The sequence below is a fragment of the Myotis daubentonii genome, chromosome 2 (assembly GCF_963259705.1).
Source record: "Myotis daubentonii chromosome 2, mMyoDau2.1, whole genome shotgun sequence".
NCBI lineage: Eukaryota > Metazoa > Chordata > Mammalia > Chiroptera > Vespertilionidae > Myotis > Myotis daubentonii.
In genome coordinates, this window is record NC_081841.1 from 4622062 (window position 1) to 4643946 (window position 21885).

Genomic DNA, 21885 nt, shown 5'->3' on the forward strand with positions numbered 1-21885 from the left:
ACAACAGAAACTTATTCTCCCACAGTTCTGGAGGCTCTAAGTTTTGAAATCAAGGTGCTGGCTCCCTCTAACGGCTCTAGGAAGAATCCCGTCTTGCCTCAGATGCTAGTGGTTGCCAGCAATCCTGGTCATTGGTTTGCAGCTGCATCGTTCCAATTTCTGCCTATGTCTTCCCACGGTCATTTTCCCTCTGTCTGTGTCTGTCACTGTATGTCCCAAGCCTCCTCTCCTTATAAGGTCACTAGTCATTGGATTTAGGAGCCCACACTATTCAACCCAGAGCAGTAACTAAGGAGAAATCTGTGCTAACCTTCATCACTTGGCCTTTCTTGAACATTGAGAGTAATCTGTTGAGCCTTCTAACAGGCGCTCAGTTTATAGTTCAGGCTTGATTTCCTGTTTCCTTCTTCATTTCTGGAAGCTCTAAGTTTCAATCCTACACTGACTGTCAAGCCCTGGTTCCCCCATCTTTAAATTCTTTTCAGCAAGCCCTAGCCAGTTTGGCTCAGTAGATAGAGTGTTGTCCTACGGACTGAAAATTCTCTTCAGCAATTCTCACTCCTTTTTCCTTGTTCCAGTTGTGTTCCACTTCAGAGGAACCATCTCAGTAAACATTCTTGGAAATGAAAGTCAAAATTAAAATAGTCTAAAGATTAATAACCAGCCCCTACCCATCACTCTCCACAATTCTGACCAAACCAGCTTTCTGACTTCTTCTTGTATAATCCCCTTCACATGACTGCTGGCCACACTGGCTACTATACTCTGAGTAACCCCTACACTTACCTACCAAAATGTTCTAGTTAAACCTGATCCTTCCACAAATCTAAATCTACCTCATCCCTCATAGCTCAGCTCAACTACTACCTCTTGCTTGAAAGGGCTACCAGTCCCATAACACCGACCGGGGAGACCTTCAGCTCTGCATGGGCACCTCTGACTGACACTTCTCTTGCTCTATGCTTTGCTACCCTGTTGGCTTCCTCATCCCACCCTCACTGGGATTCATGCCCCAGATTTAGAGATTTAAATCTAGGAAAGGACAAAGGGAGAAAAGAAACAGAAGTTATTCTGTGTTTTAGGCAGCATGAAGCATATTATGAATAAAAAGTAAAAAGTAAAATTGTAATGTAAATGCTATTTTTTGTCAATTTTTAGAACCAACCTAGAGTCAAATCACAAAGACTTAGCTACGGTTAAAGAAGAGACCATAACCTGACTGGTGTGGCTCAGTGGTTGAGCGTCAACCCATGAACCAGGAAGTCACAGTTCGATTCCCAGTCAAGGCACATGCCCAGGTTGTAGGGTCAGTCTCCAGTAGGGGGCATGCAGGAGGCAACCAATCGATGATTCTCTCTCATCATAGATGTTTCTATCCCTCTCTCTCTCTTACTTTCTCTAAAATCAAAAAAAGAAACATTATAAAACATTATAAAAACGTTGTTTACAAGTAGGTTATTAATCACCAGAACTAAAACCAAAATGAGTTAAAATTAGTTTCCTTTAGGAAACAAGGGCAGAGGACTGTACCATTTCATTATAAACTTCATATATTTTTTATTTTTTGAATATATTACTTTGTTAGATTTTTATTTTTTTTAAATATATTTTATTTATTTTTTACAGAGAGGAAGGGAGAGAGATAGAGAGCCAGAAACATCGATGAGAGAGAAACATCGATCAGCTGCCTCCTGCACATCTCCCACTGGGGATATGCCTGCAACCCAGGTACATGCCCTTGACCGGAATCGAACCTGGGACCCTTCAGTCCACAGGCCGATGCTCTATCCACTGAGCCAAACCGGTTTCAGCATACTTTGTTAGATTTTTAAAAGTGAAAATGTGGAAACAAAAGTTACTACATAAATAAATATGATTTTCCTCCATCATTTTTTCTAAGACATCAAGCATTTTGCTAAGGAATAATTTCCCATCTTGACCCTAGGATCTTTTAGTCTTAACATCCATTTTAACATCCTTCATTCATATACTGACTACCTATTAGGAGAAAGGCATAGCATAGTGAAAAAAATGACATTGTCCCTGATCTCTTAAAGATTATAAAGATACCAGAGGCCTGGTGCACGGATTCGTGCACATTGAAAGGAAATTAATTAGAAGGTGGCTGACAGGGTGGGACTGGGTAAGACAGGCCAGACACGCCCTGGAGCCAACCTCCTGCAGTCCCTCCCCTGGGGCAGCGTCTGTGAAGGTCTGCAGAGTGAGCAGGGTCCTTCCGGCAGGTGGGTCCCTCAGCCTAACCTGGGGGGACCAGGCCGAAACCAGCAGTCTGACATTCCCCAAGGGGTCCCGGAGCAGTATGAGAGGGCACTCTACAAAGTCGCTGTTGCTCGGCAGCTCCTGCGTTGAGCGTCTGCCCTCTGGTGGTCAGTGAGTGTCATAGCTGCCGGCCGGTTGGCCGGTCACTTAGGCTTTTATATATATAGATATAGATATATGTTGAGGTGAGACAAAAAGCAAGTGAATATATAAGAACTACCAAGTGTTTGGTAGGTGCTATAATAGCATAACCAGGCAGTTAGGGAAGGATGTTCTGAATGAGACTTGAATGATGGAAAGAAGCCACTCATACAAAGATTTAAGGAAAGAGTATTTTAGGCAGAAGGAACAATTAGGAGAAAGGGAGTGTGGGGGGAAATTCTAGACTAAAACAAAAGGCTGGTATTTAAAAATTATATCCGTGAAATAAATACAAAATTAAAATGCTATTTAAAATATGCAGAGAATTAAAAAGAACTCTTTTTTTTTTTACTCTTTATTTGATATTATACAGAAACCACACTAAAATGCCTTTCATTCAGTAAAAGGCAACAGTTTAGATACAGGGAATTTTATTAAATTGGCATAGTTGGGACCAAAGAGATAAAATGGTCACTGCCAGCTTATCTGCAGACCTTCCTTTTAACAAGCTAATGAACACAACCTGAAACACAAGCTAGTCTTGCAGGTCTAAGAGACAGTGAAGGGGTTTCCTCAGAATTTAAACATATTAACACAACCAGTATAAATCTAAATGTAAGCCAATCTCCTACAGGTTTTGAGATGGCACTCGCCACCTCTGTGAAAAGTTGAACACTAGGAATCAAGTCCCACCATATTGTTAGAAGGGAGGACAGTGGCAGTGCTTGCTGAACCAAAATTATCATCAAAGCTCAAAAAGCTGACCATATTCATTCAACCACAAGCCAATCTTATTTAAATCAGGACTGCCCAAAAGAAATGCTCTATTAGCCATTCATGATCTGAATTCTGGTGTGTGAGATCAATTTAAATACGGTACACATAAAAAAAGTCATGAGACATTTGTAATAAATAAGGCAATGGCCAACTATTACTCATTAGTAGCTTTTTTGAGATAAGCTATCAAGTCTGCCCTCTCTGCACTCTTCTTAATACCAGCGAAGATCATTTTTGTTCCAGGGATGTACTTCTTGGGATTCTCCAAATACTCCATCAGTGTCCCTGATGGCATCCGTGTAAGAAAATCCAGGGCCTGACCTGTCTTTCGCCCAAGGGGACCATGGAGATTTGGCCCAGTCTTGTGCTTGCCTCCCTTTTCCACAGTATGGCACTGGGCACACTTCTGAACAAAAATCTTCTTGCCCTTCTCAACATCACCCATTTTTAAATCGCTCGTTGGTCGCGCGTGACACGGAGATGCGCACTCGCGAGCCGGACGTCCCGCTCTCTCAGAAAGAACTCTTCCAAATTAAAAATATAAAAGCAGAGGAGTTACTCAGTTTTCCCAGGTCTCTCCCATGTATTCAGGAGGGTATGCATGTTATTAAATTTGGTTTTTCTCCTGTTAATCTGTCTCATGTCTATTTAATTAGACCAGCCAGAAACACCTTAAAGGTAGAGTAAAATTTTTTCTTTCTGAACAGTTCTGGCGCATAAGCCAGAAGAACTCACTGGATGGGACATTGCTAGCTACTGGGAACTGCAGCAGCTGAGAATTCTGTGATGTCTGAAAAAACGTTGCCAAGAAGAAAAGGTTGCTATTATTCTTATCAGTGGACTTTGATGGAAAGAGACAGGCCTTTCTGGAGTTAATTGTTACTATGTAAAAGGTTTGGAGAACATTGATTACTGAAGCATTTTCCTGATTGATGAAAAATAACGCAGTTATGTGCATCTACCCCTGCTAGAAAGTTATTCAGTGTATAGGCAGCATGAAGCATATTATGTATAAAAATTAAAAAGTAAAATTAAAAAATATGAAAGCAGAAATAAAACACTCAATAGAAGGGTTGAAAGATAAAATCAATAAAATCTCCCAGAAACTAGTACATAATGACAAAAAGATGAAGAATTTTCATAAAACAAAGAAAATTAGATGACCAATCCAGGCTGTCCAACATCTGAATGGCAGTTCCAAGAAGAGAGAACAACAGAGTATCAGAAAGAAAAATATTCAGCTCTATTTGGTTTGGCTCAGCGGATAGAGAGTCAACCTGCGGACTGAAGGGTCCCGGGTTCAATTCTGATCAAGGGCACATACCCAGGTTCCAGGCTCAATCCCCAGTAGGAGGCATGCAGGAAGCAGCCTATCAATGATTCTCTCTCATCATTGCTGTTTCTATCTCTCTCTCTCCCTCTCCCTTCCTCTCTGAAATCAATAAAAATATATTTTTAAAAAAGAAAGAGGTCTGGCAAAAAAAAAAAAAAAAAAGAGGGGAGGGGAGGGAAGGGGAGGGGAAGGGAGGAAAAAAAGAAAGGAATGGAATAGAATTCAAGAAAATTTCCCTGACAAGTAGCCCCTGGAAGCTGCCCTGGCCTTGACCTGGCCCTCAGGTACATGCAGAGGTGGAAAGGTCAGCCTGCCTGGTCTCTCACCTCAGAAAGGCAGAAATAGCCTTCACCGCCTCCATGGCCACCTCCAGCACAGGGCTGCTCACTGCCTGTTGGAGGGCACGGCCAGCATCTCTGCACATGGCTGAGCTTGTGAACAGCTTGATCTCCTCTGGCTGTCTAAGTGGTAAATGAGGAACAAGTGAGTGAACGATCACTGACCGCACCAGAAATAAATACTTCACTTCTTTCCTTCTCCACTGCTTTGCTCACCGAGTCAGGATCTCAGCAAACAGCAGCATGCCCTGCTTGTGCAGCTCTGTGTTGTTCATCCTCAGGCTTCCCTGCAGGCTCCTCACCACCGACTCGATCCCTACCTCAAAGTGACATGGCAGAGGCAGGGGTCAGTGCGCGTTAGCTCCTTCACTGACCGCCCAGGAGAAGTGAGAGGCTCTGCACAGCACATGTTTGTTAGCAGCCCCTCGAGGAGGCACCCTGACAAGGTTGAGCTGATGGAACAAGACGGTGAGATCTTGAGGGCAGGCCCTGATCGGATTTAGCTCTGTCTCCCTGAAACCCAGCACAAGCCAAAGCACAGGCCCTGGCACTCAAAATATTTAGTGAATACCTACTGCCTGAGCTGCACCTTCCCCACTAGACACTCTTATTGCTCCTCAAAGAATCACACTGGACCTCCCCTCCTCCAGGAAGCCTTCTCGGATCCACTCAGGCAGAGATGTGGGTCTTTCCTGAGCTCCCACACCTGCTGTACTTTCCTCTAGCACAGCCCTAGTCAGCTTGTTTATATTTCTCTCCCTTTCCAGCGGACAGGGACCACGTTATATGTATCTCTAAATATCCAGGTCCAAGCCTGGTGCCTGGCTTAGAATAGGAACACAGAGCCTGGCCAGCGTGGCTCAGTGGTTGACGCTGACCTATGAGCCAGAAGGTCATGGTTCAATTCCCGGTCAGGGCATATGCCCAAGTTGCAGGCTCCATCCCCAGTGGGGGCCCTGTCCTGCAGGAGGCAGCCAATCAATGATACTCTCTCATCATTGATGTTTCTCTCTTACCCTCTCCCTCTCTAAAATCAATAAAAATATGTATTTTTAAAAGGATGAATCAGCAAAACTTAGGGACTAACTGGATGGGCAGATATCTGGAGAACAGGAAAGGACTGAAGGACTGTTGGGATAGTACTGCTTGACTATGGATCTGGTAATGAGTCTGGGCTGATGGAAATGATCAGAGCCAGCGTGCGCCTCCAAGATGCAGGTTAGTCCCTTATCACTGCTGTGGCTACCCAACTTCAAAGTGCTGTCCTCCCAACCCAGAGCTAGTATAGGGCCCCACACCAACCGTACACCGTGTGGCACTTGGAAAAGAAGAGTGGCTCCTCTGCCAGAAGTATCAAGCAGTTGTAGCTGGACCAGATAAGCACTTCGCTGGAAGCGGAAAGATGCTCAAAGAGGAACTCTGGTGACAAGAGGGAAAGAAAACAATAAATGACAGCTATGTAATCATGATCCCTTAACTAATGCTGGGGCCTTAGATTTCTTCAGCATCTCACACCTGTTACTTTATCTGTTCACACACCCTCTCCCTGAAACATGATCATTAATTCAGATAAATCTGAAAAATGTCCTAAGGGTTATGGTCCAACCTCATTTTTTTAACAGATGGAGAAACTGAGACAGATAGAGGTATTATTAGTGGTAGAGATGGGACTAGAATTCAGATCCCCTATTTCTCAAATGGGCAAGCAGCATGATGTAGAGAAAGAGTTTTTAAAACTAGAAAGGCTTGATTTTACATCCCTTTTCTGCCAATGAATATCCTTGTTAATTTAAAGAAGCTATTTCCCTTCTTTGATCCTCAGTTTCCTTACCCATAAAAAGAAAATATGAGGGCCTAAATGTGGCAACATTTACAAGCACCTTGGGGAATATTTCCTGGCTCATAACAAGCCCTTGGGAAACAGTAATTCCCTTTGCCTCCCCGGTGCATGAGTCTTGTCACCACCCCACACTGGGTGTTTTTTCCTAGATGGTCAAACAAATGATGAAGATCAGTAACAAACTGCTCAGGGTCATATAAGAAATCTGGAGCAAGAGAATTGAGACATCACGAGACCTACTTGCTAGAGTCTGTCCTGTAAAACTGAACCTGCCCCCAACCCATCCCTCCAGGACGCACTATCACCGAACCCCAACAAGACTGCTGCTGCTGCTGCTGCTGCTGACTCAAGGGTCACCAAGTCAGAACTCTAGGGTCCTTGGAGGAAAGGTCAGAAGGGGCCCCTACCTGGGATGTCAGCATGAATGAAGGCCGGGGCATGCTTCGCTGGCGAGTGGACCAGCACCGCAGTTATACAGTGGGCACTGGCCACCTGCAGAATCTCATCCCTGGAAAGGAGGAGCTGGAGAAACAGGAAGCAGAAAGTGCTGGTTACACACCTGACAGGACCAGAAGGACACAGCCTGAGTGCCTCAGGGCAGGAACCTAAATGTCTCTGAATCCCTCCTGCACTACCAGTCACCAGGCATGAGGATGGTGCTCAGGGAGGGCAGTTACAGGTTATGGAAAGGAGTCGCTATGCACAGCAGCAGTTGAGAAATAGAACAAAACAGTGGCACTGAAAGAACACGAAAACCATCACCTAGAAGTGATGTGTCTCACCACCAGGATGGCAACAGCAAAATAAACACAGAAAAGCAGGTTGTTGTGTTTTTTGGGGGTGGGGAGGGGTCAGAGGCACAGGACTTGATCTTTAGATTTCACAGGCCTTGTGGGGACCATGCTAGAGACATCCAAGGGGAACAAGGAGGAGCAGTCTGCTCTAGCTTTTTTTTTTTTTTTTAATATACTTCGATTTTTTACAGAGAGGAAGGGAGAGGGACAGAGAGCGAGAAACATCGATCAGCTGCCTCCTGTACACCTCCCACTGGGGATGTGCCCGCAACCAAGGTACATGCCCTTGACCGGAATCGAACCTGGGATCTCTCAGTCCTCAGGCCGATGCTCTATCCACTGAGCCAAACTGGTTAGGGGCTGTTCTAGCTTTTTAACCCCTAACTCACCTATCCCCAACTGTCCTTTCCCACTTCTGACCAGAGCTCCTCCTCTTTCCTGCAGGAGTCCCACAGTCTGGTCAATCAATGATACTCCTGCCAGCAGATGAGGATTATAGCTCTGCCAGGCCCTGTGCTGAGCCCTTCAGACAGACAGCCAAGCTCAGGTCCCACCCTAAAGAAGACCCCGGTTGATCAACCACAATATGGTGAGGTAAGCGCTGTGACTTAGGGGCACCTTCTACCTAAAAAAACGGGGTGACAGGGGAGCCCTCTAGGCCTTGAAAGCTGAATCAGAGATCAACATACAACGGAAGGCAAAGGGGAAGAGCATCTGCACAGCTAGCCAGGATGTCCTAGAGTAGACAGGACCAGGGAGAAGTTGTATATGGCTGGAGCACTGGGCTGTGGAGTAGAAGACACGGGTGAGGAAGGCTGAAAGGGTAAACAGGGTCCAGAGAAAGAGGGCTCGGGTGCCACGCTGAGAAGCCTGAGCTGTATCCCTAGAACAGCCGAGGCAGCTTTGTTCCCGCTGTGGCACGTATTCTTCACTCCCAGGCAGCCCGATGTGAAGGGGAAGATGCAACAGAAGGATTCACAACTGAAAAAAACTGTACTTTGAGTCTTTGAACGGCATGCTGTTTGGCTAGTAAGGAAACGCTTTGTAAATCCTGACGGAAGGAGTGGTGGATGAGGACAAGGCTCGGGACATTCGGGTTCCCTCGTTACTGAATCTGGAGACAGGGAATCACAAGACAAGGACCTTTTTGAGCACCAAAGGCAGTGTGGTCTCTCCTGGTGGCCCCTCAACACCGTCCGCACTTTCCGCCAGGGCTGACTTGTTCATGATCATGGACACAAAGAGATCATACTTCAGCAGCTGCCTCAGCAGACCTGGAAAAGAAAGGGGTGGAAGTCAGGCAAGAGGAGCAGAGCCACCAGAAGACACCTAAGGGAGCTCCTCAGACAGCCCCTAGGAACGTCTTTATGTCTCCAAAGATATTCCCAAGTATTTTGTTTTGTATAATGCTATTGTAAAGGGCATTGTTGTTTTAATTTCTTTTTCAGATAGTTTGTTGTTAGTATGTGGAAGCACAACTAATTTTGTATCCTGCAACTTCACTGAATTCATTTACTAGTTTAACCGTTTTTAGGGTTTTCTATCCCTATATATAAAAAGCCAGTGTCTGCGACGATCGTGACCAGTCACAATGAGGGTGGGTGGGCAAGGCGGCGAACACAGAGAGCAGTGGCAGGCAGGTGGGGCTGCAAGCATGGTGGGGCAGCAGGCGGGCGGGCAGGGCTGCAAGCAGCAGCGGGCAACTACACGCGATTTTGCACCCTGGGCCTCTAGTATATAAGAATTATAGTACTATTTTAAACAGAATTCTACCTTTTTCTGTGCAACCTCCATAATAGCACTTACAACACTAGACTCTAACTGTCCACATTTGGACTATGAGCTCCCTCAGAACAGAGCATGGGTTTGATTAATTTTATGATTCAGAGCCCAGCACAGAGCCTGGCTCAGAATGCATGCTCACTGTGTGTCCCTGGACTGTTCATAACAGAGTTCTTGGCTCAAACTGGGAAAAGAAACTGTTGTCACCCAGACTATGCTTTTCCCTGTAACTCCTGCCTAAGGAGCCTCAAATTACATGCAAAGAAAACTGGACATCACCCTGGAGGCTAGAGGAAGCTACAGATGATTTTCCAAATAGGAAAATCTGACAGGATGCAAGCTGTGTAGGGTGAAGATGAACTTGGCAGCAAGTACAGGGTGCACCAGGATAGGCAGTGAAGACTGGAGGCAGAAAAATGGCTGTCCACTTTCTTTCCTCTTCTCCTTCCAAAGGCAATATTCTTTTTCTTTTTTTTAAAATATATTTTGATTTTTTAGAGAGGAAGGGATAGAGAGTTAGAAACATTGATGAGAGAGAAACATTGATCAGCTGCCTCCTGCACACCTCCTACTGGCAAGTGTGCCCGCAACCAAGGTACATGCCCTTAACTGGAATCGAACCTGGGACCTTTCAGTCCACAGGCCGATGCTCTATCCACTGAGCCAAACCAGTTAGGGCCAAAGGCAATATTCTTAAGATGCCACACCAACTCTACGCATCTTTCACAGTCTGTGCATCTTATCTCCCAAACCCATGGCTTTGCAAAGCAGCAAACTTCCCCACCACTAGAGAGCCTATACCTCAAGTCCTCAAGCAAAACCTCAAACACTTTCTCTCTGTTCTCTGCAGCCTGATGTTTTACCCAAGCAATTGATCTGTAGCTCCTTTGTCTGGGCACCATCCAGCGTGGAAAGGAAGAGAGGGCACAGCTTCTCCCGGAAATGGCCCAAAAGCACCTCAGCTGCCGTTGGTGAGGAGTACAGCTTCCCATAGAGGTAGCAGACAGAAGCTTGCACCCCCTCGCTGGGGTATACTAAACCTCTTACCAGATGCTCCATCAGGTCACCTGTCCAGAAAACAACCAAGGGGCCAGGGGAACCGCACAATGTCAACTGCTACATGAAACTATAAATATTGCTCTCAGTGGGGAAGTGATGATAATCCCCAGTAGTCTCCCACAATAAATTATTTCTGGGCACTTAATCAAAGGGGAAACTAAAGTCTGGAAAAGTAAAGTGATTTACTCTTGGGTAAGTCCTCTGTGCAATACTTATTGCATTTTACTGATAGAAAACAGTGCTTCTAGATTTCAGAATTAATTCCTCCTTCCACCAAAAAGGAAGATTCATACTAGGTACTTAATTAGTTGTTTTAAAATAGTGAATATAAAGAACCCAAGACCAGAGTTGAGAAGCACTTTTTCAAATTGGCCAACATAGAGTGCATTTTGCAGCTGGAAACCAAAGCTTAGAAAAGGAAGTAATGAAGTTGTAGACAATGAATGGACCATCCAGATGGAAGTGATCAAAGCAGGTGAAAGGGGAGCAGAAGCTCTTCCTCAGAGGTCACTCACGATGCTCCATTACAAGCTTGTCAGCCAAAGCAGGGACGGCATCCACCAACTTGCCGAGAAGGGTCAGGGTGGCCAGGCTGCCTCGCATGGAGGGCATGTTACAGAGCTACAAAAAGTGAACATATTCCACTCCATAAATTAGGGTCAGGACAAAGCTCCCACAAAATTTACCTTGCCCTATCCACACCAAAGCCCACATTGTGCGTGTCTCTCCCCACTATCAGTAATCAGCCTCTTTAGCTAAGTGTCTGTCTCCCCATTGGGCTGGGAAGTTCCGGGGGAAAGATTCCTCTCAGTTGGCAACGTCATAAAGGCAGAATTCTGGCTCAGTGCAAAAAAAAAGTATTGCTATTATCATTGCCACAGCTACTGTTATGGAACTCTGTATGCTTGGTACTTCACAGGGAGAGTCAATAGTATATATTTCGCCTTTCCTATTGACTAACTGTAGCACCTTATGTAAGACCCTTAACTCCACTTGTGGGAACTGATAATAATATTAACTTCATAGGGTTGTTGGGAAGACTGAATGAGATACTGCATGTAAAGCACCTAAAACAATGACTAGCATATAGAAAGTGTTCATAGGGTTAAATGGCATCATCATCATAAGTACTAATATATATACTTATAAATCCAATCTAACATATTAATCACATACAGAGTAATTATAGTGACATGATAATTTCATATCATTTATAATTACATGTTGCTCTTGATGGTGTTAAGATAAACGTGTCTTCCTTTGCAAAAAAAAAAAAAAGTGATTCTGATCATTCCAAAATCTTAAACACAATGCAAAAGCTGCTTGTTTAATTGGTATCTTTGACTATACTGGAGAAAGCAGGTTAAACATACCCACTCAGTGCTTACCTTAGATGCTGATAAAAACAATGCCTTCAGAACAAAATACTGTATACAATTCAGACCAAATGAAAATACTAAGTCAAGATAATGAACTTATTTCCTTGATAAATTCATCAAGGAAATCTGTATTATATTTAGGAGGACATAAAGAATGGCCATGGATGATTACGCTAGAAAGATGGGACTTCACCACATGGAGGTAGCATTTGGGAGATTGAAAGGGGAAGGTAGGAAGTTGCAAGGAGTACTGAAGCAGGATCAAAAGACCCAGGCCCTAGCTCTGGCTCTGCCACTGACTCAGTGACCTCAGGCAAGTCCCTTTTCCTCTCTGGATTTTCATCTCCCATCTATTCAAAGAAGGGTTGGCCCAGCTCTGATATCTGAGGGGTACCCACAGCCATTGACTGACCTCTTTGTGGCACTCATCCAGCAGGCAAGGAATGGTCTGTTCTAATTTCAGCTGAGTTGTAAGCTGGATAAGGACTGAGCAGACACAATAGCATTATTAATCAGAAGACAATCCAGAGTTCACCTTCTATAGCCCTTCTACTCAAAGTCATTTGCTGGTGCTAATTGCTATTAGTCTTTTCTGTCTCCCTCATTAAACCATGTGTGCACATCCAAACCAAAGAATTTCTGTCTTCACTGTTTTACATCAGTAGTTCACAATTAGGCTGCATATTAGAATCACCTAGGAAGCTTAAAAAAATACCAATGCCCAAGACCAATTTAAATCCGAATCTCTAGAGAAAGAACCTAAGCATGTAGATATTTTTAAAGCTCCCTAGGTCAGTCTATTGTGAAGCTGAGGTTGAAAACTGCTATTTATATTAGCTCTACTTTTTTCCTTCTCAGAATGTGCTCCTTCATGTACATAGAAAATACAATTATGATTGAGTTCCTTTGCCAGTAATTGCCAACAATATCACATCTCAACCCCAAACCCACCCTTATATACAATCATGTGTGATGCTTCCGCTGGTGTTTGGAGAGGGGTAGAGAAGAGGCTGGCTCTACAAAGTGTGGGAAAAGCTGCCAATGAAATTCCGCCGCTGCGGTGGGAGGCTCTGTCACTTCCAGGGTAAAGGAAAATACAAAAACAGGAAGAAAGCAGGGAGCAAACAGGAACAGTGAGGAAGGAGCAATCCTTCTCCCTCTGGTTTTACAATCTCCATCTAGGGCCCACCACCTCAGTGAAGTTCTTGGAGTCTGTCTGCTGAGGGTTTTGCAAGCTGTACTGGCACCCATCAGAAGCGAATGGCTTTAGGATTATAGCCCCTTCAAGAGTGGCCTTGAGGAAAATAGTGAAATCTCCCCTCCCTGGCCAGTAGTCAGAACTTCAAGTGATACATTTGTTTGTCCACATCCTCTAGATCAGTGGTTCTCAACCTTCCTCATGCCGCGACCCTTTAATACAGTTCCTCATGTTGTGGTGACCCCCAACCATAAAATTATTTTCGTTGCTACTTCATAACTGTAATTTTGCTACTGTTATGAATCGTCATGTAAATATCTGTTATGCTATATGTGTTTTCCGATGGTCGCGACCCACAGGTTGAGAACCGCTGGTCTAGATTGAAAGATGGTCAGAAGTACATACAGATCGTGTTAACTTATTATCTGTTTGTTAGAGCTGCTGACTGCGTTGCTGGATGGTCTGGATTTCATATATTGGGTCCTTCCTCCAAACTTATAGTTTTAATAATTCCAACCTTTCCTTTGTTTTCCCAGCCTAGGAATGGGAGCTACTTCTGAAACTGCTACCTCTTTTTGTCTTCAGTTACCCAGTTAATAATTCTTCATATTATTTTTTTTCTGTTCAAATAACATGTGTGGTTTGTTTCTTGACTAGACCCTCTGATACCGTTCTTGCTCATTCTGCAAGAATTCTCCCATCTCAATGCTCTTATCTTCCTTCTCATTGAGCTTTTTATAGGTAAACCCATGCACTTCCATAGCGAACCTACGTGCAGACAACTTCCAACCAACCCATATGAATGTAATAAAAACAGCGTTTTGTACATCTTTGAAACAGCACTCGTCAGCTCTTGTTATCTACCAGCCAATCTTTCCTCCACACTGTAAACTCTTAGAGGGCAAGACCATGTCTTTTGTTGTTGTTAACCCTCACCCAAGGATATTTTTCCATTGATTTTTAGGGAGAGTGAAAGGGAGGTGGTGGGTGGGGAGAGTGGTAGGGAGGGGGGGGGGAGAGGAAGAGGGAGGGAGGGGAGGGAGAGAGAGAGAGAGAGAGAGAGAGAGAGAGAGAGAGGGGAGAAATATTTATTCAAGAGAGACACATGGATCAGCTGCCTCCTGCACTCGCCCCACCAGGGCTAGGGATCAAACCTGCAGTCTTGGTATGTGCCCTTGACCGGGAATTGAACCTGAGACCCTTCGGTGTGTGGGCTGATGCTCTAGTCACTTAATACACTGGCCAGGGTGGCAGGACCATGTCTTATCCATCTACGTATTACGTGTCTAATACAGTACTTGGCACAGAGTAGGTGCCCAAGAAAGAAATGCAGACGTAATGACTAACAACTAATTGAGCTTTCTTTATCTCTATCTAAAATGGAGCATTTCATCAAGATCTCAAATAACCACAGCTTCAGTTCAGGCTGATAGCCCCAGTTTCAAATGCTAAGTACACACGGTTTCACCCTACCTTCAATACAGAGGTCTGCCATACTCCCATCTTCCACACTGCATAACAGTCCTTGGAGGAGAAGGAGGTAAGAGGGGGAGAGTTAATAGTAAAAGAAAGATAAAACCACAAAGGCATTCTGTGAAGTCTAAGACTAATAGCAGCTTTGAGCAATGTCCTAGCTATCCTTAGCACCAAACACCTAGAACTGGAATTTTCCCCCAGATCTGTTACAGACTCCACACTGAGCCACACGGACTTTTAATCCTTTTAAAGCCAGAGTGGGTCATTGTAAGTCTGGGTTCGTGGTCGGCAAACTGCGGCTCACAGGCCACATGCGGCTCTTTGGCCCCTTGAGTGTGGCTCTTCCACAAAATACCACGTGCGGGCACGCACGTACAGTGCGATTGAAACTTCGTGGCCCATGCGCAGAAGTTGGTATTTTGTGGAAGAGCCACTCTCAAGGGGCCAAAGAGCCGCATGTGGCCTGTGAGCTGCAGTTTGCCGACCACGAACCTAGATTTTCAATGACCCACTCTGGCTTTAAAAGGATTAAAAGTCCGTGTGGCTCAGTGTGGAGTCTGTAACAGACCTGGGGGAAAATTCCAGTTCTGCCAGTTGTTAGCTGTGACCTCCCTGAGCCTTAGAGATCATCGCCTCTCCCTTAAAGTACTGCCTTAGCAGTTAAAAGCCGGAAAAGCCTCTGGCAGAGAAAAGTGCTCAATACGCGTTAGCTCCCCTCCTCCCTAAAAGGGCTTATTCCAAAGAGTATTATAATTGTATTAGAAGAAGGGACATCTTAACACATCTCATTTTACACATGAAGAAACTGAAGCACAAGAAAGGGGAAGTAACTCAGTTAGGGTCACAGCCAGGTCAGCAGACTCCAGTCTGGGCCTTCTGATCCTGTTCAAAAACCATAAAAGACTAGACTTTTTGAAAGATCACACATTTCCCATATTCATCTTCACACTGTCACTAACTTCTTAGCTGTAATAACCATATAATGCATCACGTATCTTAGAAAGGTGACCAGTTCATCATTCTGACCAAACAATTTGCTAATTAGTGTTACTTCGAAAAAAGTCTAAATTATCTTTCAAAGACCCCAAAGACAAATATACATGCAATATGCATGCCAAGTTTCCCTTTTAAGCTCACCAAAAAGCATTCTTATGAAGTGGATACAGACTCTCTGATCCTGAGCCAGCAGCGGCACGACCAGGGAGGTGTGCCTCAGGAGGACATCTCGGAAGCAGGACAGCACATGCTTCTTGCGCACCAACTTGGGGTACATGAAGAAAAATATTCAGTAGCAAACAAGCCTCAGCCATTCTGAACCCCCAACACTGAAATTATATATACAATACATAAATATACAACATAATCACAAGATGATACTGGAGGGGTCATCCTATTTATGGTCAAATCAATGATTCCCTCTCATTATTGATGTTTCTATCTATCTCTCCTGAAGGGAGTGTGGAAAGGATATCATTTACACACAGGAATCCATATGTTCATACAGAGGATTGTACATGAGCTAAGGTTCCTAATACCCTGTGTTTACACAGCACTTTACTGTTCACAAATCACTCCTTTCCCTACTTGCTCATTTAAGCCTAACAAGTTAGTTAGCAAAGCAAGCAGAAGCAGGTATCATTATAGCCATTTTTGGGGTAACTGAGGCTCAGAGACTTTCCCAAGGCCTCAAATCTAAATCTCCAATCAGATCTTGTGAAAGGCCAGGGCTCTTTCCACTTCAACAGCCCAGCAGAGTGATACGGTGGGTGTGTGTGTGGGGGGGGGATCCTTCATGAACTTTTCAGAGGTAGGTAGAAAAAACGCATCCTTCCATTCAACACAGACCTAAATCTTCACACTCAATTCACCTAGTAGTTGTGCAAAGTGCTGAAGATTGTAGCAAAAGTTGGGTCAAAAGGGGGACAGAATAGAAACATGGGTACAACTGACTACATCACCCTTTCAACTGGTGAAAGGTGAAGCTAAGAAAAGTGTGTTCGCGCCGGAACCGGTTTGGCTCAGTGGATAGAGAATCGGCCTGCGGACTGAAAGGTCCCAGGTTCGATTCCGGTCAAGGGCATGTACCTTGGTTGCGGGCACATCCCCAGTAGGGGGCGTGCAGGAGGCAGCTCATTGATGTTTCTCTCTCATTGATGTTTCTAACTCTCTATCCCTCTCCCTTCCTCTCTGAAAAAAAAGTCAATAAAATATATTTTAAAAAAAAGAAAAGAAAAGTGTGTTCGTTAAAGGTGAAGTTGGCCCTGGCTGGTTTGGCTTAGTGGATGGAGTGTCAGCCTGCAGACTGAAAGGTCCTGGGTTTGATTCCAGCCAAGGGCACGTGCCCAGGTTGTATGCAAGAGGATTCCCTCTCATTATTGATGTTTCTATCTATCTCTCCCTCTCCCTTCCTCTCTGAAATCAATAAAAATGTATATTTTTTAAAAAGGTGAGGTTGCATCTCTTATTGCCTCTAACCTATGCTATTGCAAATCTGTTTTCCTTCACCAATAACTCCTACATAATCCATTAAGCTAGCGCTCTAAATGAGTCCCTCCAAAAAATCTCAATAACTCTCCTTCACCTCACAATCTGATTTAGCCCAAGTGCCTTAGCTTGGATTCAAACTCTTCAAGGAACTGAGCTTAACCTGGTTATGCAACCTCAACTTCCCTTCAAACATTCTACTTCCCCAAACTCATCCTTGATAATTAATATCCACCTCCTGGGATAAGATCCCCCATCTCTTCCGGTCCAAATCTTTCCCATCTTCTCAAGCCTAATTCAAATGCTTCCTCCTCTAAAAAAACACCTTTCCTAATTCCCCTCCTTATCCCACACAGCACTTGACCAGCTATATTCATCTTTGAAATTCCCAATAATGTGCTCTTCTTCTTGTCTCCCCCTCCTGCACTGTCTTACTCATCTGTGTCTCTGACTCACTCACGGCCCAAGAATGACAGCCTCAGAACTTCGGGCCTCAGCGATATCGCAGATGTCATCAGCGAGCTCAGCAGTTCTCACTGTAGTCTGGGGACCCTGAGAATCCCCTTCCAGGGGATCCATGAGATCAAAATTATTTCATATCACACTAAGGTGCTATTTGCCTTTTTCACTCTCATTCTCTCACAAATGTATGGTGAAGCTTTCCAAACATCACACAACATGTGATAACAGATTAAATGCATACAGGAAAATCCAGCTGTCTCCAAATAAGCCGGCCATTAAAGACACCTCCAAAAACGTAAAACAAAGCCAGTACTCTTCACTATCTTTTTCGTTTTGGAAAATGTAGTTATTTTTCACTTTTTTAAATTATAATGCTTATACATTATGCACTTAAAATAGCAAAATGGTAAATTTTAGGTTATGTATTTTTGCCAGAATAAAAATCATGTTAATGTGAAATAGATTTACTATTGTTTTTTAAGTAGATTAATATTTTAAATTTTTGTTTTGCTTTCTAGTACAGTAAATATCAGTGGCGCCCTCTGGCGTGGCTCAGTGGTTGAGCGTCAACCTATGAACCAGGAGGTCGCGGTTCCACCCGGGTCAGGGCACACGCCTGGGTTTCGGGCTCCATCCCCAGTAGGGGGCGCACAGGAGGCAGCCGATCAATGATTCTCTCCTCATTGATGTTCCTCTCTCTCCCTTCCTCTGAAATCAATAAAATATACATCAATCAGTGGCTATAACCCACATACTCGTAAACAAAAGCTCTCTGGGGTCCTCAACCCTTTTTGAAAGTGTAAAGGCTCTCTGAGGACCACTGATATGGCCCCTCCCCGCACCGAGACCCGGATTCCCTGCCCCCTCACCCGCCCCGCTGACTGGGCGGGAGGCGACCTCCCAAACCCTCCCGGGGGACAGCGCCCACACTCTGCCCGCTCTCGCTAGCACAAGTCTTCCCCTCACCCCACTCTGCCACCCCCACCGCGGCGGGCCTCCCCGGCTCATTTCCACCCTCTGGAACCTGGAGGAAGTGAAGGGCCCCCCCGGCGCGTGTGCGCCTGGCCCCGGGGGGCCGGGCGCGGGGGGGGGGGGGGGGCCGCAGGCGACTGCAATGGAGGAGGCCTGAGCCAAGGCCGGAGCCTGGCGAAATGGAGCGAGGTCGGCCTCTGGCAGGGCCGCTGCAGAGGCGGGGAGAGGGCAGGCGGGGAGGGCCCAGGGTTACCGCGCCCGGGACAGGCCCACTGGGGCCCCGAGTGTGGAACGGGCCTGGGGGGGACGGGGCTGAGCGGGTGCAGGGAAGAAGGCGGCTCTGGCGGCCGGGGGGGGGGGGGGGGGGTGCGCACCGACACCCCGGGCTCCGGCAGCAGCTCCAGCACGCAGGCCAGGCAGAGGCGTGGGCACGCGGGCAGCAGCCAGCGCGGGTGGTGCCGGTAGTGCGCCCTCTTGAAGAGCAGCACCGCCTCTTCGTCCCTCACAGCCATCTCTGCGCTCACGCGGCGGCGGCAACACGTTTTCCCCGCGCAACTCGCGCGCACGCGCACAGGAAAGAGCCCCCGCTGGGGGGGGGGGCGGGGGGCGGGGCAGTGTAACGCGCCTGCGCAAGGACCAGAGCGCGCGCCACCTAGCCAAGCACTCCCTCCCGTGGTCTGCAGTCTTCATCACATGGAAGATTGAAAAGCATTTATAAAGAAATAAAGAAGCTGACATTCCCTGGGAAAAGGAAGCAATCTATGTCTATTAAAAACTTAAATGAGCGATTTCAGGTATTTTTATCTAAACATTATTAGCATGATTATTTTAAATTTATGTGACATCTTGCCCTAACCAGTTTGGCTCAGTAGATAGAGTGTCGGCCTACGGACTGAAGGGTCCTGGGTTCAATTCTGGTCAAGGGCACATGCCTGAGTTGCAGGCTCGATCCTATGCAGGAGGCAGCCAATCGATGATTCTCTCTCATCACTGATGTTTTTTTCTCTCCCTCTCCCTTCCTCTCTGAAATCAATTATATATATATATATATATACATACAAACACGCATACATACTAGAGGCCTGGTGCATGAAATTCGTGCACGGGTAGGATCCCTAGTCCTGGCTGGCAACCAGGGTTGACTGGGGCCTTCCTTCCCCCAGCTGCCAGCTGCCAGCCCCAGCCTTCCTTCATTCTGCACCTCCCCCTGGTGGTCAGCACATGTCATATTGAGCAGTCAAACTCTGGAGGGAACAATTTGCATATTGGCCTTTTATTATATAGAATATCACACACACAAAAGAAAAAAAGAAGAAGAGGAAGAGAAACAGATCTCTCAACTTCTCCATGTACATGCACTAAGGAAAGTGCGTGTGAGGATGTGTGAGAACATAGTGAGAAGATGACCATTTACTAGCCAGGAAGAAAGCTCTCACTAGAAACTGAATCAGCCAGAACCTTTGGCTCAGAAGTTTTACTCTTGATTAAAACCAATAATTAGCTCCAGGATGTCCCACAGGTGGGCCAGGCAAAGCAACAAGTAATTATGGTTAGCAGTGCTTGAGAATTGGAGAGGTGGGGATGGTTTTTCTGTGGAGTCTGTTCGTGGGCAGCAGAATCCCAGCCGGGAGATGCCCGGTGATCAGCCCCCTTCCTTGTGACCAAAAGGACACGAATAACGCTTTCCCCTGCAGAGCACTAACCCTCCCCACAAGCAGCTGAGGCTGTCTGAGCATTTCATCTCGATCATAATAAGTGTGGAATAGGGCAAGACAGAACCATGGTAGAAACCTCAGTAAACCCTCCTGTGAGGAGCTGGGGAGGGGAGCTGTTGGGAGATGACATTGGGCTGACCCACCTTCCCCAAACCTTCAAAACCATAAAGTAAAAATGGCTTCTACCGCACCCACAAAGTATCCCAAACCCCAAAAGGGGGCACTTAGAAAACAGGTGCCAACAAAATCAGAACCCTACTGGTTCCAAGTAATTAAGTTTATTAGAGGCTTTGGGGGCGAACAGGCTACTCTCATGCCTTCTCCAATGTGTTCTGAAGACTCTGGGCCTGCAGCCTATTTTCTAAAGCGATGCCGGAGCAGAAAACACCTCAAATGCTTTAAAAAGTCGAGCTTTTTGGAGGCTGGTGGATTCCGTGGGGCCCCAGTTGGGTTTTCAGGTTCCCCTTGACCCTGGAGGCATTCTGTCTTGGGAAGAGCGGCACTAGCACAGCAGTGACCCGATGGCTGAAGGTCCCTCCTTGAGGAAGTGTGGACCCCGACGCTCTTCTCCCTTCCATGTGGGTCACCCACTTTGGGGAGCAGGGGAGGATCAGAACCCCTCAGGTTCAGGTTGGGGGCTGAGTGCTGAGGCTTGGCCAGCTGCGGGGCCCAGGAGGTCTCGTTGAGACAGTTGATGCTCAGGCTCCTTGGGGCAGAGCGGAGACTCCCCTTGAAGCTGGAGGTGTCTTTGGAGCAGGGGGAAGACTGCAGCTCAGCCCCTCTGCCCTCCAGGCTTTCTCTCCTCTGCTGTGTGGGCTGCTGACCTTGGAGACTGGGGTGCTCAGAGGCCTCCTGGGACTCGCTCTCCTTCTGCCGGTGCTCATGGCCTGCCCTGGAGTATGAGGTTCTCCCTCTGCTGGGAGCCCTCTCTGGCATCTGGGAGACTCCTGGCCTGACCATTTTCTCACTGGAAGGATCTCCAACACTTTCCTGACCAGTCCAGTTCCTAGACTCTGCTGCGGGCCTAGGGTTCCTGGGAGCAGGAAGCTCGGGGCTAGGAGGAGCCTCCTCCTGGACAGCCTGTCTTTCTATAGAGCCCCCAGGTGGCCTGACCCCCACAGGGTTGGGGAGATGGATGGAAATGCCCTCGGGCTCTGATCCCTGTGGCCCACACTTCTCCCGGGCGCTGGCCTGTGAGGAAAGATTTGAGCTTTTTCTTGCTGGGGGTTGAACCCTCTGGGACTTCTCGGGGGACTTAAGGCCTGGCCTGGAGCCCTGAGCCTCACAAAGCCTTTCCTGCTGCTGTTGGAGCTCACAGGCTGTGGGTAATCCAGGGAGCTGCACCCCAGGAAAGGGCAGTAGGCAGGGATCTAACGAGTTAAAGAGCAAATGGGACTCCAGGATCCGCTGGGGGAGGCCCCACTTCAGGTGTTCAATCCTCCGCAGCATGAGGGACTCCAGGAGCAGCTGCTGGCTCTTCCTGAGGACTGGCCACTTGGGCAGGACAGTGAGGGCAATAGGAACACCCACCAGAGCTATGGTATCTTGGGGGGCTTGGCCACATGAGTCAGAGGGGTAGGAAGAAAGCAAGTTCAGGGAAAGAGCCAGAGACTGTGGGTTCTGGAGCTGCCAAGCCAGACTTGCATCCACTCTTTTGTCCCTTTGTCGGCTTCTCGGGGGTTTAGGCGGGGCCTGCAGGACGGCTGGACTGATGCCCACTCTGGCAGGGGCCATGTTCTGGCTGGCCAAATGCTTTCCCTCCCCACTGGAGAGCAAGAAGAGTTCAGCCTGGTGTGCTAGAGGCTTCATCTCAGGACAGGTAACAGAGGCCACTACTTGTTCCTGGTCCAGGGCC

General features: G+C 46.5%; 1 protein-coding gene across 2 annotated transcripts in view; it reads right to left on the minus strand.

Annotated features, from left to right (window-relative positions):
- MEI1 (meiotic double-stranded break formation protein 1) overlaps positions 1 to 18844 on the minus strand; it is a 62025-nt gene extending 43181 nt beyond the window's left edge. Inside the window, exons 1-12 of one of the 2 annotated variants that reach the window (XM_059680789.1) lie at positions 18690 to 18844; positions 15535 to 15658; positions 14395 to 14445; positions 12136 to 12209; positions 10860 to 10965; positions 10149 to 10352; positions 8647 to 8777; positions 7117 to 7231; positions 6172 to 6288; positions 5086 to 5185; positions 4858 to 4992; positions 2777 to 3722 (exon numbers count right to left, since the gene is read on the minus strand). In XM_059680789.1, the coding sequence (XP_059536772.1) occupies positions 3353 to 3722; positions 4858 to 4992; positions 5086 to 5185; positions 6172 to 6288; positions 7117 to 7231; positions 8647 to 8777; positions 10149 to 10352; positions 10860 to 10965; positions 12136 to 12209; positions 14395 to 14445; positions 15535 to 15658; positions 18690 to 18827 (1665 nt within the window). In that variant the 5' untranslated portion in view covers positions 18828 to 18844 and the 3' untranslated portion in view covers positions 2777 to 3352. Of the gene's footprint in view, positions 1 to 2776; positions 3723 to 4857; positions 4993 to 5085; positions 5186 to 6171; positions 6289 to 7116; positions 7232 to 8646; positions 8778 to 10148; positions 10353 to 10859; positions 10966 to 12135; positions 12210 to 14394; positions 14446 to 15534; positions 15659 to 18689 lie in introns of those variants that run through there. The other variant, XM_059680790.1, reaches the window with a different exon arrangement.
- Between the last annotated feature and the right edge of the window lie 3041 nt (positions 18845 to 21885).